General features: G+C 33.4%; 5 protein-coding genes across 6 annotated transcripts; 2 read left to right on the top strand and 3 right to left on the bottom strand.

Annotated features, from left to right (window-relative positions):
• Positions 1–2,150: 2,150 nt before the first annotated feature.
• LOC126680206 (putative invertase inhibitor) lies at positions 2,151–2,955 on the bottom strand. Its single transcript, XM_050375264.2, has one exon. The coding sequence runs from the start codon at positions 2,914–2,916 to the stop codon at positions 2,317–2,319; it is 600 nt and encodes a 199-aa protein (XP_050231221.1). The 5' UTR covers positions 2,917–2,955; the 3' UTR covers positions 2,151–2,316.
• A 3,927-nt stretch (positions 2,956–6,882) lies between these two features.
• LOC126682080 (putative invertase inhibitor) lies at positions 6,883–8,550 on the bottom strand. Its single transcript, XM_056105941.1, has 2 exons — positions 8,519–8,550; positions 6,883–7,530 (listed from the first exon to the last, which is right to left on the bottom strand). The coding sequence occupies exons 1-2, from the start codon at positions 8,548–8,550 to the stop codon at positions 6,924–6,926; spliced, it is 639 nt and encodes a 212-aa protein (XP_055961916.1). The 3' UTR covers positions 6,883–6,923.
• Positions 8,551–9,502: 952 nt separating this feature from the next.
• LOC126683045 (putative invertase inhibitor) lies at positions 9,503–10,341 on the bottom strand. Its single transcript, XM_050378863.2, has one exon. It carries the CDS (start codon positions 10,293–10,295, stop codon positions 9,741–9,743), a length of 555 nt encoding a protein of 184 aa, XP_050234820.1. The 5' UTR covers positions 10,296–10,341; the 3' UTR covers positions 9,503–9,740.
• Positions 10,342–12,682: 2,341 nt separating this feature from the next.
• LOC126680195 (uncharacterized) lies at positions 12,683–17,874 on the top strand. Of its 2 annotated transcripts, XM_050375253.2 has the most exons (6): positions 12,683–12,759; positions 16,004–16,241; positions 16,321–16,453; positions 16,534–16,833; positions 16,922–17,029; positions 17,322–17,874. In XM_050375253.2, exons 2-6 carry the CDS (start codon positions 16,006–16,008, stop codon positions 17,754–17,756), a joined length of 1,212 nt encoding a protein of 403 aa, XP_050231210.1. In that variant the 5' UTR covers positions 12,683–12,759; positions 16,004–16,005; the 3' UTR covers positions 17,757–17,874. The 2 variants fall into 2 exon arrangements, with proteins under 2 accessions (XP_050231210.1, XP_050231209.1); XM_050375252.2 differs by lacking the exon at positions 12,683–12,759 and having other exon boundaries at positions 15,960–16,241.
• Positions 13,304–15,478, top strand: LOC126682078 (uncharacterized). The gene has a single exon (XM_050377630.1). The coding sequence runs from the start codon at positions 13,304–13,306 to the stop codon at positions 15,476–15,478; it is 2,175 nt and encodes a 724-aa protein (XP_050233587.1).
• Positions 17,875–18,489: the final 615 nt, after the last annotated feature.

Raw genomic sequence — 18,489 nt, 5'->3', positions numbered from 1 at the left:
AGAATAATATCATTTGATTTCAAACTAGAAGGATAAAAGTGTGAATTATCACATAACCTGAGAGCAATTTTCTCTCTTTTATATCCACGACTTTGATCATTTTATCTAATATATTTCTAGAAAATAATTTAGACATTCTGGTCCATCAATTTTACAATATGCAATAAATATTTAAAATTTTCAATTTAAACTTATTTTCGAACACATAATTCTCATTTTAAACCCACATAATCCTTCCTTATAAACTAAAATAAAAGATAAATTGTTTATAAAAATCATTCATGTATAGATAAGAATATTTAAAATATTTTTTTTAAAAAAGATACCTGACAAATTAGTTAAATTTTTTAAAAATTATTTGTCTATTTTAAAATATATTGCTAAGTGTTCGCGAGGTTTTCACCAACGTCACCATTTTTTGGTCCGGTGCAAACACTAATAAGGCGTCAAATTAGACGTACATTATGTAAAGCTTCAAACCATTCAGGCTTTTAATCCATTATTGTAAATCAACGTACATTATGTAATATGTAATAAGCTTATATCTAACAAAATAAAAATAAAAAAACAAGAAAAGGAAGTGAAATATATGTTGAAAGCTTAAAATTGAAGGGTATACAAGTTGATTGTGCAAGGATTTTGATTATGTAGCTGGCTATAAGGGGAAAACGCGAAATGATTTTATAGTGTATAACATTGATAAGAGAGAGAAAGTAAAATAATTTTATACATTTATAACTTACAATTTTAATACATAAAGTATACAAAAAATTAAGTAACAGTTTGATCTGCTAATTTTATAAATTAAAATAATTTCATTTAGGACGTATCTTGTTTGACATGAATTATTTGCGTTAATCTATTTAATTAGTCTGGTTAGTTAAGAGAAAATTTATATTTTATTTAGCTCAAATGTATAATCTTGACACTCATATTAAGTTCGGTTTTAATTTAAATCTTATTTTTTAAAAAGTGGAAGCAATTTTTTTTTAATAATTGCATGGAGAGGGGAGAGTTCTTGTGAGAGGAAATGAACCCACGACCTTGACAGTTAGTTGTCCAGCGCTTATACCATTGACAGTGGAACCAATGTTATTAAAAAAGACAAAATGGATCCTCTTTAAATATGTTTATTTTTGAACAAAGAGATAATTCAGTTTTCGAATTCGTGTCTCGGGATCAAATAAATTAGTCATTTTCAATCTTTCTTGATCAATTCGATTTCCAAACTTATGGTCTAGAGTCAAATAGATTACTTTAATCAATTAGATCTCCAAGCTTGTGTATGTATACATATTAAGAGTTAGTCGATTTAAATTAAGAGAATTTGGAATCCAATTAACTAACTAAATTAAAAATGACTTATTTGAGCCAAAAAAAGTTTGGGGATCTTATTGACTATTAAAATAAAAAATGACTTACTTTTTCCGAGACACAAGTTCGGCGGTCGAGTTGACCCTTGCTCATTTATTTTCTCCGCTAGGTACGTTGATGTGGCTGAAATATGACGTATATGTTACATTTTATTCAATTAGAACAAAATAATTTATTTCAATTTAGAATTTAATATTTAAATATATATATATATATATTAACCGAGCTTAATATTTATGCTTTAGAAGTTGAAAAATGTAAGAAATTATTCTTGTTGAGTTTGATATGGTAAATTTGATTGCAATGAGAAATTTAATAGCTCAAATGATATAAGCGCTAGACAATAAACTGCTAAATTATGGGTTCGATTTCTCTCACTAATATATATAAAAATAAATGGCTGAATACATAGTTTGACCCCTGAACTTGTACCCTTTTACCCATCTAACCCCTAAACATAACGTCTCCTCTATCGAACCTCTGAACTTGTCAAATAATCCGATTTGACCCCTGAACTTGATAAAACGTAAACATTGAACCCCTCCGTACACAATTTCTTCTAGAATGTTTCAAGTGACAGGTGGCACGGAGGGGTTCAATATTTACGTATTTATCAAATTTAGGGGTTAAATCGGATTATTTAACAAGTTCAGAGGTTCGATAGGTGAGACGTTAAGTTTAGAGGTTAGATGGGTAAAAGGGTACAAGTTCAGGGGTCAAACTATGTATTAAGCCAAAATAAATTGATTGAAATGAACATAAAATTTTTCCTTAAATTTAACACATCAAAAAAATATAAAATTATAAATATATCAACTTGAAACATTATACAACATTTATAGAATATACGAAATAGTCCATCAATTAGCCCTAAATTTCCTTATATAACTATGCATAACCATGCATGGAACTAGGGCATTGCATGAGGGTAATTATTAGAGTTCAACGTTGAGGAGAAACTAAAGAAAGCCAATTCATAATACAAAGTGCAATATCGCTCAAATGTAAGAAATTAAAATTCTCAACACTCAAAGGCGAAACCACTCCTTTTTTTTCCTTAAAACTATTTTCACACTTTATTGTTTCTTCCAAAACTGTCCTCATCCTCAATTTAGCATTCCCATAATGCCCCGTCAGAAAATCAGCAACACCATCCACCAGTGCCACTAAAGCATCACCATATAAAATCAAGCATTTCTCCAAGCATCCTATGCTAAACGGGTCGAAACCTTCCGTGCCCAACAAGCTTTTCACTCTCGTAACGGTAGTTGTTGCGTTTTCGAGCGCTAGCTCCATCGCGATTACGGCTATTCCCCGTAGGTTTGTTGCATGGCTTGCTGGGATTACTTGGAGAGAGGTTTGACAGAAACCATAGTTAATGAACTTCGATTTCTCTGCGCATTTTTTGCAGGTTCTGTTGACTATATCGACTCTTGCATAGTCGTCGAGCTGGGCCGAGGTTTTGTCAATGGGATTCGATAAGATGAAGAAGAAGAGGAAAATGAAAAAAAGAAAAGAAGTAGAGTTTGAAAATTGAGACATTTTGTTTTTCTATAGGTTTCTTGGGTAACAGGTTATCTCTTCTTATATAGGGTTTCTTGGGTAACAGGCTATCTCTTCTTATATAGGGTTTCTTGGGTAGGGTGATGAGAAATATTTCTATTTGGAAGGAAGTTTCCTTTTGCCACATTTTTGAGTTGCTTCTAATCTTCTAAGAAAAGAAAGTAACTAAGCTATTAATGTTGTAGGATTAAAAGTACGAGCAATACTGAATTTCATTCTTTATTTTAATTTGATAAAAAAATTTACTCCAATTAAGGTTATATTAAAAATTTAATTTTTGTTTCATATTGAAATAGTACTTGATAAACATAAGTTGATGTGGCGACCGACAACATATTCTGAAAGAAAAATAATTTTTAGAGAGCAAATTATCATCGGACACTATGTCATAATTTACATTTTTATCCTCTTTTAAAAATTCAAATGATACGATTCCTTACTTTTGTTTCCGTTAATATTTTAGTCCCTTCATTTATATATTTATGGTGTTAGACAAGTAAGTTAAAGGATTTAACTAGAAAAATAAAGTTTAGTTTAGTCTTTAATTGATATAAATGTAAATAAAAATTATATTTTTATGAGATTCAATGGTTTAATAAATCAAAATTAATTTATTTTACTTTATTACATTTATTTTTTTATTTTTTTTATTTTCTTAAAATAAAAAATAAATAAATTGAAGTCATTAAATTTTATAATAATATAATTATTATTTATAAGTATTAAGAATATAAGTTTAGTGACTAAATCGAACTCTTTTAAGTATGAGCAACTTTAATTATTTTGTCGAATATATTCCTAAAATATAATTTAGATATTATGTTCCGTCAATTTTATAAATTAAAATCAGTATGAAAATTTTTCAATTTAAACCTAATTTTGGACCCACAATCCTAATATAAACCTACATGATCCTTTCTAGATTGAAATAAAAGATAAAATGTGTAAAAGAATCATTCATGTACTCAAAGACCTATAAACATAAACCCTGGAAGTATATATAATTTGGAACTTGGATTTAAGTGTCCTAACTAATACAACACGCAGAAATTTAGTATTTTATTATATTTATGCAAAAAGAAAAACTATAATTTTAATAATTAATACTATTTTGATACAAATTAAAGTATCGGTAACAAACTGAAACATAGGGAAAAAACTTCATGTATACCATTCAGGCTTTTAGTCCATTGTTGTATATCAACATACATTGTGTAATAAGTTTATATCTAAAAAAAAAAACAAGAAGTGAAAGTGATACGTTGAGAACTTAAAATTCAAGGGTGTATATAAGTTGATTGTGCGAGGATTTTGATTATGTTAGCTATAAGGGGAAAACTCCAAATGATTTTATAGTGTATAATATTGATAAGAGATGGTAACCGCAATTTTTTTTCAAATTCATACACGGTGCTGACGTGATATTCATTCATTGGTGTAATTTGCTGAGGTACGTAATTCATTTTTAACCAATAAACGAGTGACATGTCAGCGCACCGTGTATGAATTTGGGAAAAAAAATGAAAGTTGGTGTATTTTTATGAGAAGTTTTAAAGAACGTGATTAAATTGGTTCGTCTTCCTCCTGAAGACTAATTAGATTTGGTTTGGTAGGTTCGAGGGCGGTTGAAAGAAGACGGCAACAAAATCAAAAGCGTCTAAAGATATTTAGCATATTAATTTTTGATTTAAATGTAACACTTGATAATTACTTTATATAAAATAAAAAAATATTATTATTTATTGAATTTTGTGAGGAAGAAAGGTTGTTCGTATTATTTATAATATTAATCCCTATTTAAAATATATGCTAAATATAAAGGATTTATTTAAAAAAAATCAAGTGAAAGATGTTAATTTAATGATTTAGGATATAATTGAAAGTCGAAAATATAAAATATAGTATAATTAATTAGCCGTTTTACAATGTTAAGGAAGCTCCTTTTTATACATAATAAATAATAAAAAATGGAAATAGATTAAGAAAATACATAAATAAGTAATAAAACTAATAATACATTCAAGTATACGAGAATATCTATGATAACATAGATGGCATAATGAATGTAATTGAAAAAAAATCAAAGATCGATTGTTTTCGAGTAATTAGGCCTTAAAATATTTATATTTAGGACATGTGATGCACGAAATTTGCAAATATATAATATTAAATACAAAGTAATCTAATGATTAGTAGAGTATTAATCCCACGAGGATTATATCATTACCAAATTAATTCACTACTCTATCATTTAAGAGAATGATTTTTGGATTTTGGATTTTAATTCAACTACTGAAAAACAGAAAATAAATAATGGACAAACAATAAAAACAAACAACCTAAAATATTATTTTAGTGTGAGTTTCAATTCAATTAACACCTAATTATTATCAATCAATTTTCATTATTGCATACAATGCAAAGTAGATAAAAAAAATACTAATACTCTATCACTAGACGTTGTTAACCTATTGATTATAACCTGACACCTCGAATTAATTCCACAGTCACCACTGGTCACTAATCTCTCGCACGAGTTAGTAAAAAGAAGTAATTGGCAATTTATAATCAATGCATTACGAATTAATTATCCACATAGATCAAATAACGCAAAAACACAACGAGTTAACTCATGTTTTATAATTATGTTCTTATTACCACTTACATTCAATTTTATTTAGGGTGTTTACTCACAAACCAATCTAGCATCAAGTAATTAATTATTGGTCAGTTAATTACAAGTATAAAACTCAATAATAGGAACCGTATGAATAAACACTAGATAATTAAATTTAAAGTTGAATGAATCATCCATATCACTCAAAATATTTTAGATTTAAAAAATTTAGTTATACATGGTAAATTTGAACAAGCAAACAATTATGAAATGCATAATTAAAAATAAAAGAGAAGAAATCAAACTTAATTTAACTTGAATATAATCTGATTCAATGAAATTTTAAAATTCAAATTGTACTTGTATAATTTTACAAGTTAAGTTAAAAAACAACAAAACTAAAACTAAAATTAAACCAAACTAATAAAAAAATAATAGAATAATAAATGCATTTATATAATGAATTAAATGAATAAAGAACATTGACTTGAACTCTAAGGTCTTAAAGTTTGAAGCTTGTCCTAATTATTTTTCTTTCTCGATTTGAATTGAATATTTTATATGGTCGAGAAACATTCTTAATCCAACTTTAACTTTGATCTTTAATGGTTCACAATCTTTTAGTTGTAGAAAATTTCACCTTTTAAATTGCAAAGAAAGTTCGAATCGAATTAGGATTGATTTCCAATGAATATAGCATGCCCAATATGAAAGTTTTGCCTTCTAGAATGATTCATGTCGAGTTGTATCAATCCTGACGACGAAATAAATTCAACCCCTCGACATGACCATATTCCGGTGGATAATTTGCTCGAGGAAATCTCTCTCGACAACCACATGAGCTCTGCACAATTACAAATTTTGAAAATTCATAACTCTCTTTATAGACTTCTAAATAATTTGATCTTTTATTCTTGGCTTAATGGAAAAAAAAAACCCAAACCTTTACGACTTGTTGCAATTATATCCAAACCTTTTAATTTTTGTAATAATATCCAAATTGCATTATTTTGTTGCAATAATATCCAAATTGCACTTTTTATGTGATTTGTTTTTGAGTTTTTTGCCATTTTTTAGGACTTTTACTATATTATTATACATCAAAATATAATAATAGCCTAATATCTTAATTGAAAACAACAAATTTAGCCATCAATTTGACTATTATTGCTACAAAAAAATGCAATTTGGATATTATTGCAACAAAAAAATGCAATTTGGATATTATTGCAAAAATTAAAAGGTTTGGATATAATTGCAACAAATCGTAAAGGTTTGGGTTTTTTTTACCATTAAGCCTTTAATCCTTTCTTTTGCTCAATCAATGATTAATTAAGGCTTTGCATTGCATGAGGGTAATTATAAGAGTTCAACGTTGAGGAGAAACTAAAGAAAGCGAATTAATAATACAAATTGCAATATCACTCAAATGCAAGAAATTAAAATTCTCAATACTCAAAGGCGAAACCACTCCTTTTTTTTCCTTAAAACAATTTTCACACTCTATTGCTTCTTCCATTACTGTCCTCATCCTCAGATTAGCATTCCCATAATGCCCCGTCAGGAAATCAACAACACCGTCCACCAATACCACTAAAGCATCACCATATAGCACCAAGCATTTCTCCAAGCAACCTATGCTAAACGGGTCGAAACCTTCCGTAACCAACAAGCTTTTCACTCTCGTAAACATGGTCGTGGCGTTTTCGAGCGCTAGTTCCATCGCGATTACGGCCATTCCTTGTAGGTTAGTTGCATGGCTTGCTGGGATTACTTGGAGAGAGGTCTGACAGAAACCATAGTTGATTGATTTCGATTTCTCTGCGCATTTTTTGCAGGTTTTGTTGACTATGTCTATTGCTGCATTGTCGTCGAGCTGGGCCGAGGTTTTTTCGGTGGGATTCGATATGAAGAAGAAGAAAAGGAAGATGGAGTAAAGAAAAAAAAGTGGAGTTAGAAAATTGAGGCATTTTATTCTATAAGTTTCTTGGGTAATAGTGATATTTCAGTTCGGAAGGAAGTTTCCTTTTGCTTCAGTTATTAGTTGCTTCCTAATCTTCTAAGAAAAAAAGTAACTAAGCCATCCAAAGATTGTTTTAGGGGTTATTAGCTAAAATGGTAACCAACCTTTAATTTGTATTAAAATGGTACCCAACCTTCTAACGTTTGTATCAAAATGATTTTTTAAACAATTTCCGGTCACTTTTGATGACGTGGCAACCGGAATACTAATTTTTTATATTTTTTTCACATCCCATGATAAATAAGATTTTATATAATTTAAAAAATTAAAACGAACTCTTATTTTACATCAATAAAAAAATTATTTTTCCGGTTGCCACATCATCAAAAGTGGCTGGAAAATGTTAAAAAAACCATTTTGAAACAAATGTTAGAAGGTTGGGTACCATTTTGATACAAATTTATTGATGTAGTATAGGCACCATTTCATATGACGACCGATATGAGAATATATTATGAGAATATGGGAACCAGTGTTTATCTCATATAACCGTTTCGCCACGTCATTTTTATAACAAACTAATGAGCATTTGCGATAAAGAATCTTTTAATTATTATTCAGTTATTTTTATCATTTAATTTTCCACATGTCTAACATTATTGGTTTGTTACACAAATGACATGACGCAACGACTGTGTTGTATAATGATTCTATGGAAATACACGTGGGGCCTCACTAATAATGTGGTGGCGTTAAATATCTAACTACTAACATTTGAGACTCTAGTCTCTAGCAGTCGTACTGTCTTAGTCAAAAAAAAAACGCCAAATGATTATACGATTGATATATATTATGTTATAAGCTTACTATATCTAACAAGAAAGAGAGTGATATATACGATTGAAAGCTTAAAATCCAAAGGTATATAAGCTGGTTGTGCAAGGAATTTGATTATGTAATTGGCTGTAAGGGAAAAACGCCAAATGATTTTATAAGCTTACTTAACGCTTATAATATTTGAGATATATCTCATTGATATAAATTTATCCTCTTAAAAAGAATTGGCAGTCTTTATAAATTAAAGGCCTAATGGTAAAAAAAACAAACCTTTACAACTTGTTGTAATTATATCCAAACCTTTTAATTTTTGCAATAATATCCAAATTGCATTTTTTTGTTGTAATAATATCCAAATTGCATTTTTTTGTAGCAATAATAGTCAAATTGATGGCTAAACTTGTTGTTTTCAATTAAGATATTAGGCTATTATTATGTTTTGATGTATAATAATATAGTAAAAGTTCCAAAAAATGGCAAAAAAACTCAAAAAAATTCACATAAAAAGTGCAATTTGGATATTATTGTAACAAAATAATGCAATTTGGATATTATTACAAAAATTAAAAGGTTTGGATATAATTGCAACAAGTCGTAAAGGTTTGGGTTTTTTTTTGCCATTAAGCCTAAATTAAAATAGTTACATTCAATATGTGTTTGATTTGATCTAAATTTGTTATGTGAACTTACTTGATTAGTTCAGGTAGTAAAGAAAATTTTCATAATTTTATTCAATTGAAGTTTATATATAATTATTCCTATTATTAAATTGACGGATCAAATTTCTAAATTTTTTAATATATCTATTGAAATGATTAAAATTTTGAATTTATAAAATTATTTTCTCTTTTTTAAATAAGTCAAGTAGCAGGCATATTATCAATATTATATATGAACCTTCCAAGGAGGTATTTAGTTGAGAGGGTTACTTTAGAAGATTAGCTCTCCTTGTACTGAAAGTAGTAACTTGAAGATGAGCTAAATTGATTCATTATTTTTTTAATTGTTTGTTTTTTGATAAAATTGGAAATTGGAAATCAATTACGTATTCAAACACCTCAACTATATTGATATTCTTTTATTATTGACATCAAATTTCCAAAGATCATAGCTAAAATTAAATAAGTAAAAGAATTCACACAACCATGAAAAATAATAAGACCCTTAAAAAATGGGTTTTTGTGATCACAAAGAAAAATTCCATCTTTCGCGTTTTTTTCTCTTCGATTTAAACATATTTTATCAAATGTGGCACCCCACATTCTAGTTTAACTTCGCGACGTATTGTGTAAATCATCTTTAAAAACAAAAATAGCTAGACAAATAAATAATTATAATTATTGTAATTACAAATCTTGCCACTAATTAAACAAGATGTTAATTATATTAAATATGCATCAACTTCATAAAAGAAAGAATAATTGCAGTCATTTGGAAAAACATTTTATTCTCCTTTTTCAAAGGAGAAACCACACCTTTCTTCTCCTTGAAACCATCTTCACAAGTAGTTGATAAATCCATGGCAGCACTAACATCAATATTAGCTTTAGAATAATCTTTTTTAGACTTTGTTAAATCAGAAATTGCTTCATGTAATTCAGAATTTGCATTAGAATAATGCTCCAAACAATCTTTTAGGGCACCATTGATGTATGGATCCATTTTTTTATGCTTGAGAAGTTGAGAAATGTGAGAGATTATGTTTGTTGAATTTGATATGGTTAGTTTGATTGAAATGAGCACTAATCCTTCAAGATTTGCAGATTTGGACTTGGGATTGGATGCAAGAAATGAAACACAAAATTGATAGGTAAAATTTGGATCAATATTTGATGCTTTCTTGCAAATATCATTGATGGAATTTATGCTCATTGTATAGTTGAAGCAAAGAAAAATGATGGCAAGATTGAAGAGAAGGATGTACATGAAATAATTTTTCATTTTTATGAGTGATCAAATTTGCAAGTTCTTATTTTAAATTTTATCTAACAAAGAAATTTATAAGGAAATTTTGGGTTTTATGAACTCTTCTCATAATTATTTTTTTATATATTTTTTAATTATAGAGTTTACTGACGTGAGAGTGGTCCATCATAAAAAAAATTGTATCAAATAATAAAAAAATATTTTTTTATGTTTTGATGTTATTTTCTGTTATTTTTAGGTCATCAACATCCTATCTTAGGTAGGGAAGAGCACTCGGTTTGCTTCGGTTAAAATCAAACTGAAATTTCTAAAATCAAATTAACCAATCGACTGAATGTTTAAAACCAAACTGACCGAATATAAAATCCTAACCAAAACCAAATTGACAAAAAAAATTAATAAATATCAAAACGAAAACGAACTGATAGGTTGATAATTTTGCTCGTTCTGTTAAAATCTAAAAAGTATTAAGGAAAAATAAAATTAAAAAATAATTATTTGGTTTATTTAATCATTTCGGTTAATTTGAATAATCCAAATTTCAAATCAAACTGATAACCGAAAATGAAAAATTTTAAATCTCAAAACCGAAATGACCAAATCCATATTTAACACTGAATCGAATGAAAGTTATCAGTTCGGTTTGTAGGTCGGTCGGTCGGTCCGTCGGATTTCTTTTCTCTCACCCCTTTCTTTAGGTCATATCATCATGCAGAACATGCATTTTATGGTCAATTTTTAGTAATGATATCCTCTTTGCAACTTGTTCATATTCTGTGACTTCGTTGAGTTGTAGTTTAGATTATCCTATTGGATTTTCCACTACTAGAAATCATGGTTTTTGCGACGGAAATTTGCGACGGATTAAATATCCGTCGCAAATTTCCTTTTTTAACGACGGAATCTGCGACGGATACGCGTTCCGTCGCAGTTTTCCTACGAATTGATGGCGGGAATGCTCCCGCCAGATTTGCGACGGACAGTCCGTCGCAAATCCGTCACCTTCTTGGCGGGACCATTCCCGCCTTTTGTTTTGCCAAAAAAATTAGCGACGGACATAAATATCCGTCGCTAATTTTATTTGTTGAATGAAACGAGTCGTTTCATTCAACAGATTTGCGACGGAAAAGTTAGCCGTCGCAAAATTTGCGACGGAAGGTAGTGGCCGTCGCAAATTGTGCTTCAATGAAACGAACCGTTTCATTAAAGCACAATTTGCGACGGACGCTATAGTCCGTCGCAAATTTTGCAGCCCTAACAAAACGCGCCCAGTTCTTCTTCTTCAGCCGTTTCTTACATTTTTCTGAAAATTGAAAACTGCTTCCCTTCCCTCTCCACCAAGCCGTCCGTCGTCTGTCCGTTCCTCCTCGCCATCACACCGCCGTAGGTCCGTTCCCTCCTCGCCGCGTCATTCTCTTCGCCGTTTGCTGCTCGCCGCGCCTCCCTCGGATTTCTTCCATTTTCCGGCGGCATCCTCACCTTTCTCCGGCGCCGTTTCTTCCTCTCCTCTCCGGCATCGACCTACTGATTATTTCTTGAGGTAAGTTTTTTTTATTTATTAAATCAGTTAATTTATATAGATTAATTAATTAATTTAGGTTTAATTAGGTTAATTTATATTTAATTTGATTATGTTTGTTTAAATTAGGTTAGTTTAGATTAAATTATAATATATTTTATATTTAATTTTCTGTTTTTATATTATTTAATAATTAATTAATTTTTCTGTTTTTAAATTATTTTATAATTAGATTAATTTAATGCAAATTATGTTAAATTCATTTTTAGTATTATTACACTATTAAGTTAATTATTATATTAAAATTTAAGAAAATTAGGTTAAAAAATGTTTAAGTTAATTATTATATTAATTATAGGTTATTTTAGTTTAAGGGTTAATTTTGTGTTTTAGGTTAATATGGTTTTATTTTACGTTTTAAAAATTATATTAGAATTAAGTTGAATTGTTATAATAAAATATATTAATTTTAATAAAATTCTATTGTTTTTTTAAAAAGTTGTTTAATATTTGTTAGGTTAAATTAGATTAAAATTGTTAGCTAGATATTTCTAGGTTTAATTGTTTAATTAGTTTAATAAAGTTGCGTGTTAATATTTTTATTATTATTGGTTGATTAAAATAGATTAATTTAATGATTATATTATAAGTTTTTTAATTGTTAACAATTTGTTAGTTTGTTGTTCAATTTAATTAGTTAATTGGATTAGATAATAATTTAAGCTAATCAATACTATTTCAATTATTTGCGATAAACTTGATGGTTTTGTGTATTGTTATTTGCTTGCAGGACTTCCCTGAAAAATGGGTGATGCTCATTTTTAGGGGAAGTGCTGCCGATTTTTAATTAGAATTTGTTTTTATTAATACGTATTTTTTATAGCCCTTGATAGCCCGCGCACCGTGGTTCCGATTGATCCGGACGTTTCACCTTCTCTTTGCGGTTCTGCCCTTCAACAAGTAGGTTTTGTCACTCAATTAATTTGATTTATTTTAGTTGGAATATATTTTATTTACGATAATCAACCTAAATAAACCTCGATTTTATTCCCACCGAATAAAATCGTAAACCTAGCCGTAGAGTTCCCGTCCCGTGTGTTCAAGAGATTGAACGACACGGGATTGTACAGTTTGTACAGTTCGCAAAACTTGTGCTTCCGTAACTCGATCACGAAAAACCATATATGTCTAGTAGCGGTAGAAAAATATTCGGTTGTTTTCTAGCGTTTGTTCTCCGGGTGGATGTTTAGTATATGTTTTGTAACGCTTATTCCTCGAGGAATATATAATTAGCGTTACAACGCATATACTAAATATCGCACTAAAGGAGAACGACGCCGGAAGGCTGCCGAATATTTTTCTCCGTTGCTAGGCATATATCGTGGCCGAGTTACGGGGCGCCTGTTTTGCGAATGGGATAGGGCCCTACCTTTTCAGCAGTCAATTACATTGACTTTGCTTATCTCGAGTGAAAACCCCACCTCTAATTATCCGCGCTACAGAAATGGAGACGGACCGCAGTTGGATGTACAGGAGCCACACAAACGGGCTGCTAACCACAGGGTATAAGGAGCATGTGAAGGAGTTTGTCCGGTTTGCATTACGGCATCCGGCTTGTATGAGTGGGGTACAGATAAAATGCCCCTGCCCTAAGAGAGGTTGTCGAAATACAAGCTATCGGGATGTCGATGAGGTGGAATTCCATTTATTGAAGAATGGGTTTGTGAAAGGTTACCAAGTATGGGTTTTTCATGGCGAGGGGAGCGTTTTGAACCCCCCTCCCCTTGCACAGTTACCGGAGCAGGATGTTGAGTTCGACTATGAAGATGAGGGGCCAGGTGAGTTCAGTTCCGCTCAAAGAATGATTCTTGATGCGGCCGGTCCAGAAATAACGTTTCCTGAAGATGAGCTCCCGAATGCTGAAGCTCAAAAATTTTATGATATGATGCGTGCGGCTGAAGAAGACATATGGCCTGGGAATAGCAGACACTCTCCATTTTCTGCATCTGCTAAAGTGATGGAGATCAAGTGTCGACATAAGGGTTCAGTAGCTTTAGTTGACGACGTATGCGGATTGATACAGGAGCTGCTCCCGGAGGACAACAAGATGCCAACGAATTTTGCTAAAATTAAGAAGCTGGTCAAAGGTTTGGGGTTGCCGGTTGAGGTTATTGACTGTTGTTTTTATAACTGTATGATTTATTGGGGGGAGGACGCGGATCTAACGCGCTGCAAAGTTTGCAATTATGCGCGGTGGAAACCTGTGACCCACGGAAAATCCACAAAAAGAAAGGCTAACGTGCCATATAGTAAAATGTTCTATTTTCCAATAACTCCGAGGCTACAGAGGTTGTACGCTTCGAAAGCCACTGCTCGGCATATGACGTGGCACGCAGACCACGAGATGGATGGTGATAAGATGTGCCACCCGTCCGACTCTCCGGCTTGGAAACGTTTTAGTGAACTGCATTCTGAGTTTGCCGATGAAGGGAGAAATATCAGATTAGGCTTATGCTCCGATGGGTTTCAGCCATTTACCAATTTTGGGCAGCAGTATTCCTCGTGGCCGGTCATTTTGACGCCGTACAATCTCCCCCCAGGCATGTGCATGAAGGATGAGTTTATGTTTTTAACGGTTTTGGTACCGGGGCCTAGAAACCCAAAACACCTAATGGATATCTTCCTACAGCCGCTGATTGCAGAGTTGAACCAACTGTGGGAATGTGGAGTCCAGACATATGACGTTCATAAGCGTCAGAATTTTCAACTAAAAGCGGCTCTTATGTGGACAATAAATGACTTTCCCGCTTATTCTATGTTGTCTGGTTGGAGCACTGCTGGTAGAAAAGCATGCCCGTACTGCATGGAAAACACCGATGCATTTACACTGGATAAAAGCGGTAAACAATCGTGGTTTGATTGCCATCGCAAGTTTTTGCCTCCGAATCACCAATTCCGTCGAAATGTTACTGATTTCCGTAAGGGGAAACGAGAGGTCGGGAAAAGGTTTGCAGGGGTGAGAACTGGAGATGAACTGTTAGCAGAGATTGATCGACTGGGGTTTAAGAAGGCATTTGAGCCTGGTGCGAAAGTTACTAATGCATTACTGTCAAAAGATCATGGGTGGAATAAAAAAAGTATCTTTTGGGATTTGCCTTATTGGAGAACGAATGTAATACGTCACAATCTCGATGTCATGCACATTGAGAAAAATGTCTTCGATAACATTTTTAATACCGTTCTCAATGTCCCCGGGAAAACAAAAGACCATGCAAAATCTCGTGAAGAGTTGAACGACATCTGTGATCGGCCAGGGTTAGCTAAAGATCCGGCAACTGGGAGATTTCCAAAGGCAACGTATGCTTTGGATAGGGATTCAAAACGAGTTTTGCTTGAGTGGATTCAGAAAATAAAGTTTCCAGACGGGTACGCGTCAAACTTGTCTAGATGTGTTGATCTAAAGGGGCTGAAAATGCATGGAATGAAAAGTCATGACTGCCATGTTTTTATGCAACGACTTCTGCCAATCGCTCTTCGGGAGCTACTTCCGAAAAATGTGTGGGAGCCTCTAACAGAGTTAAGTATCTTCTTCAGGGAGTTAACTTCCACGTCACTGTCACAGGAAGATCTAAACCGTATGGAAACTGAGATCCCAAACCGTATGGAAACTGAGATCTAAACCGTTCATTTTGGCAGAACAGGCTGACCAAGTTCACTACCTTCCATATCCAAGTAGAAAACGGGACAAAGTAAATTGGTGGGCAGTTTGCAAAATTAAGGCACGATCAGAACTTGACATGCCCGATGCAATTATCCCGGCCTTTCAAGATGACATTGAAGAAAATCCCCTTATAGTTGAAACGGACGACAATCCCACAAATTTAGCTGACCTGAATGAGGTGGCGGACGAAGATGCGTTGCAAATCCCTCCTGCTGAAGATGAAGAAGAAGAATTTCCGCCATCCTCATCAGACGAAGATGAAGAACAACTTGACTGACGTATTTGATATTTTTGCAGTTTTTGTTAGTTGTATTCATTTATTATTGTAATGAATTAGTTATATTATTAAATGTATTAATTAATTTAAATATATGAAATTGTTAACAATTAAAATGTATTTTTTTATAATGTATTTTTCTGTAATGTTTTGTTATAATTGTTAAATTGTTATATGTGGAACGAAACATATTTTAATGTCTGCAGGTATGAGAGGGCAGGGTGGTTCAGGTGATCCGACTAGAGGTCGGGGACGTCGGGGTAACCCAGCTAGAGGTCGTGGTCGGGGTAACCCAGCTGTGCGTGCCCCTGGTGAGGATATTCCTGTTCAGGATCAGCAGCAGGAGGTGGAGGCGGCACCCCCCGTTCAGCCCCGACAGCGAGGAGAGCCCCCTGCAGAGCTGGATGATCAGGGGAGGGCACTGTGTTTCCCAGACGCCAGCAGGTAAGAATGTAAATTGTTAGTTTAATTTTTTTTATCGTTTTGCTATAGAAAGTAATAAAAGTTTGCTGTAACCTCGCAGGGAGAGGCTGTTGAACTCTGGACCAATCTCCCGATCTATGCGGGAGATCTTTAGAAAGTGCTGGTTCGAGAATGGGCGAGCCTGGCGGTTTCTGACTCCAGAGCAGAGAGATTTCTATTGGGAGGAATTTAAGGTAATAAATTGTTAATTTTAAAGTTTGATTTTAGACTAACGCAAAATTACTAACTCAAACTTGGTGTTTATGTTTTGCAGAAGGAATACTGGTGGGATACGGCGGATTACAGCGACGACGTCATCAAAGGTGTATTCATGACGCATGCTGCCAACCGATACAAGGACGTTATTCACAGGATGAGAGACAAGGACGGCAAACATACCTCGATCAGCCAAGATATCTGGGATTCCTGGCAGGCCGTCTGGGCGTCAGAGGACGAGAAGAAGAAGTCCGATGTAGCTCGCGCTAATCGGATGAGCGAGCCTGCTGGAGCCGGTTCCGGACCAGTACGCCACACAGGGGGATCCCGTTCCGCCATCAGACATATGGATGTGTTGGTTTGTTTCTAGAATTCTTTTTTATTTATAACTATCTTTTATTTTCTGATTTTCTGATGAACTAACAAATTGTTTATTATTCTATTAGGCTGACGAGCTCGGCCGCAAGCCTACCGCAACGGAGCTGTATACTCGGATGCACTCCACGAAAGCTGATAAGGGTGTCATGGTAGACAAGAGGGCCCAAGACATGAGTGTAAGTCATAAACAATCTAATTTTAGTAGTTGTTTTACTTTACTCAAGTGTTAGATTAAATTAGTGTAAAATGTGTTTTAATTTAAATTGTAAATGTTAGATTAGGTGTGTTAACAGCCGGTGGGTTGTATATGAAATCTATATGTTTGCAGGATGTCCCTGAAAAATGGGTGTTGATCAAATTATAGAGGAAATGCTGCCGAATTTTCGTTAGGATTTATACTTACATTTCATATGTTATACGTTTTAATTAGCCGTTATGTGATATATATGTTTTTCAATCTTTTTGTAGGATGCAATTGCTCAGAGACTTGCTGCTGCATCGCAGCCGCCGACCGGAGAGGGTGGTTCGTCTAGCACAGCAGAAGTCGACGAGACGCAGCTATTTCTGGATATCGAGGGCGTCAACAAGAAGCGGCGTGTCTACGGGTTGGGTTCAGCGACTAGTGCGTACGTGGATACGACGACGTCTAGTAGGGCGAGGACCAGGTCCACACAGTCACAGCGAACTGAGGAGGAGATCGAGCGGCGTGTGCGGGCGGGGATCCAGGACGGACTGCGCCAGATTACCACTGAGGTGGAGGATCTCCGTGCCCAGCAGGCGAGAACCAATGAGAGGATGGCCGAGATTATTCAGGCCGAGATGGCGAAGATGATGCAGACTCTTCCTCCGCAGTATCGCCCACCCCCAGGTCCTTCAGACGATGACGACACTCCGACTTTGTAGTGTCACGTTTGTATTTCTGACATTTTGTATTTTGTCACTTTTATACATACATTTTGTGTTATCTTGTTTTATATATTTTCTTACGATATGTAAAATATAACATGTTTTTATATGAAATCGGTCGTTTTTGGAAATTGAGTTTTAATGAGAGTTGCAAATAATAGATTTTACAGATTTTAATCGTCGTGAATTGAATAGGAAAAACAGACGGAAAATAAATAATTCTGTCAAAATTGCGACTATATTTGCGACGGAAATGACTCCGTCGCAAATATTGACAATTTTGCGACGGAATCAATTCGGTCGCAAATATTAACAATTTGCGACGGAATTGATTCCGTCGCAAACTTCTACCATTTTGCGACGGAATTGATTCCGTCGCAAATTGTTAATATTTGCGACGGAATCAATTCCGTCGCAAAATGGTACAAGTCCGTCGCCAATACGTCTCCCTTTTCATTTTTTGGGAGACGACATTGGCGACGGTGTGTTTGGTTATGGCGACGGGCTGGCCGTCGCCATATTTGCGACGCTCTGGTCGCTAATATTTTAGCGACCAGAGCTTTTGCGACGGACTAGTTCCGTCGCAAATCCGTCGCAAATCTGTATTTGCGACGGAATATGAGTGATTTGCGACGGAATTGTCCGTCGCAAAAACACTGAAATCCAGTAGTGTTCTTTCTTGTTTTTGATTCACCAAACTTCTCCTTTCTTCAAATAATGTATTGCACGC

This window comes from Mercurialis annua, linkage group LG5, assembly GCF_937616625.2.
Source record: "Mercurialis annua linkage group LG5, ddMerAnnu1.2, whole genome shotgun sequence".
Taxonomy (NCBI): Eukaryota; Viridiplantae; Streptophyta; class Magnoliopsida; order Malpighiales; family Euphorbiaceae; genus Mercurialis; species Mercurialis annua.
Note: the sequence above shows the minus strand (reverse complement) of the source record. Positions and strands in the feature narration are given on the sequence as shown.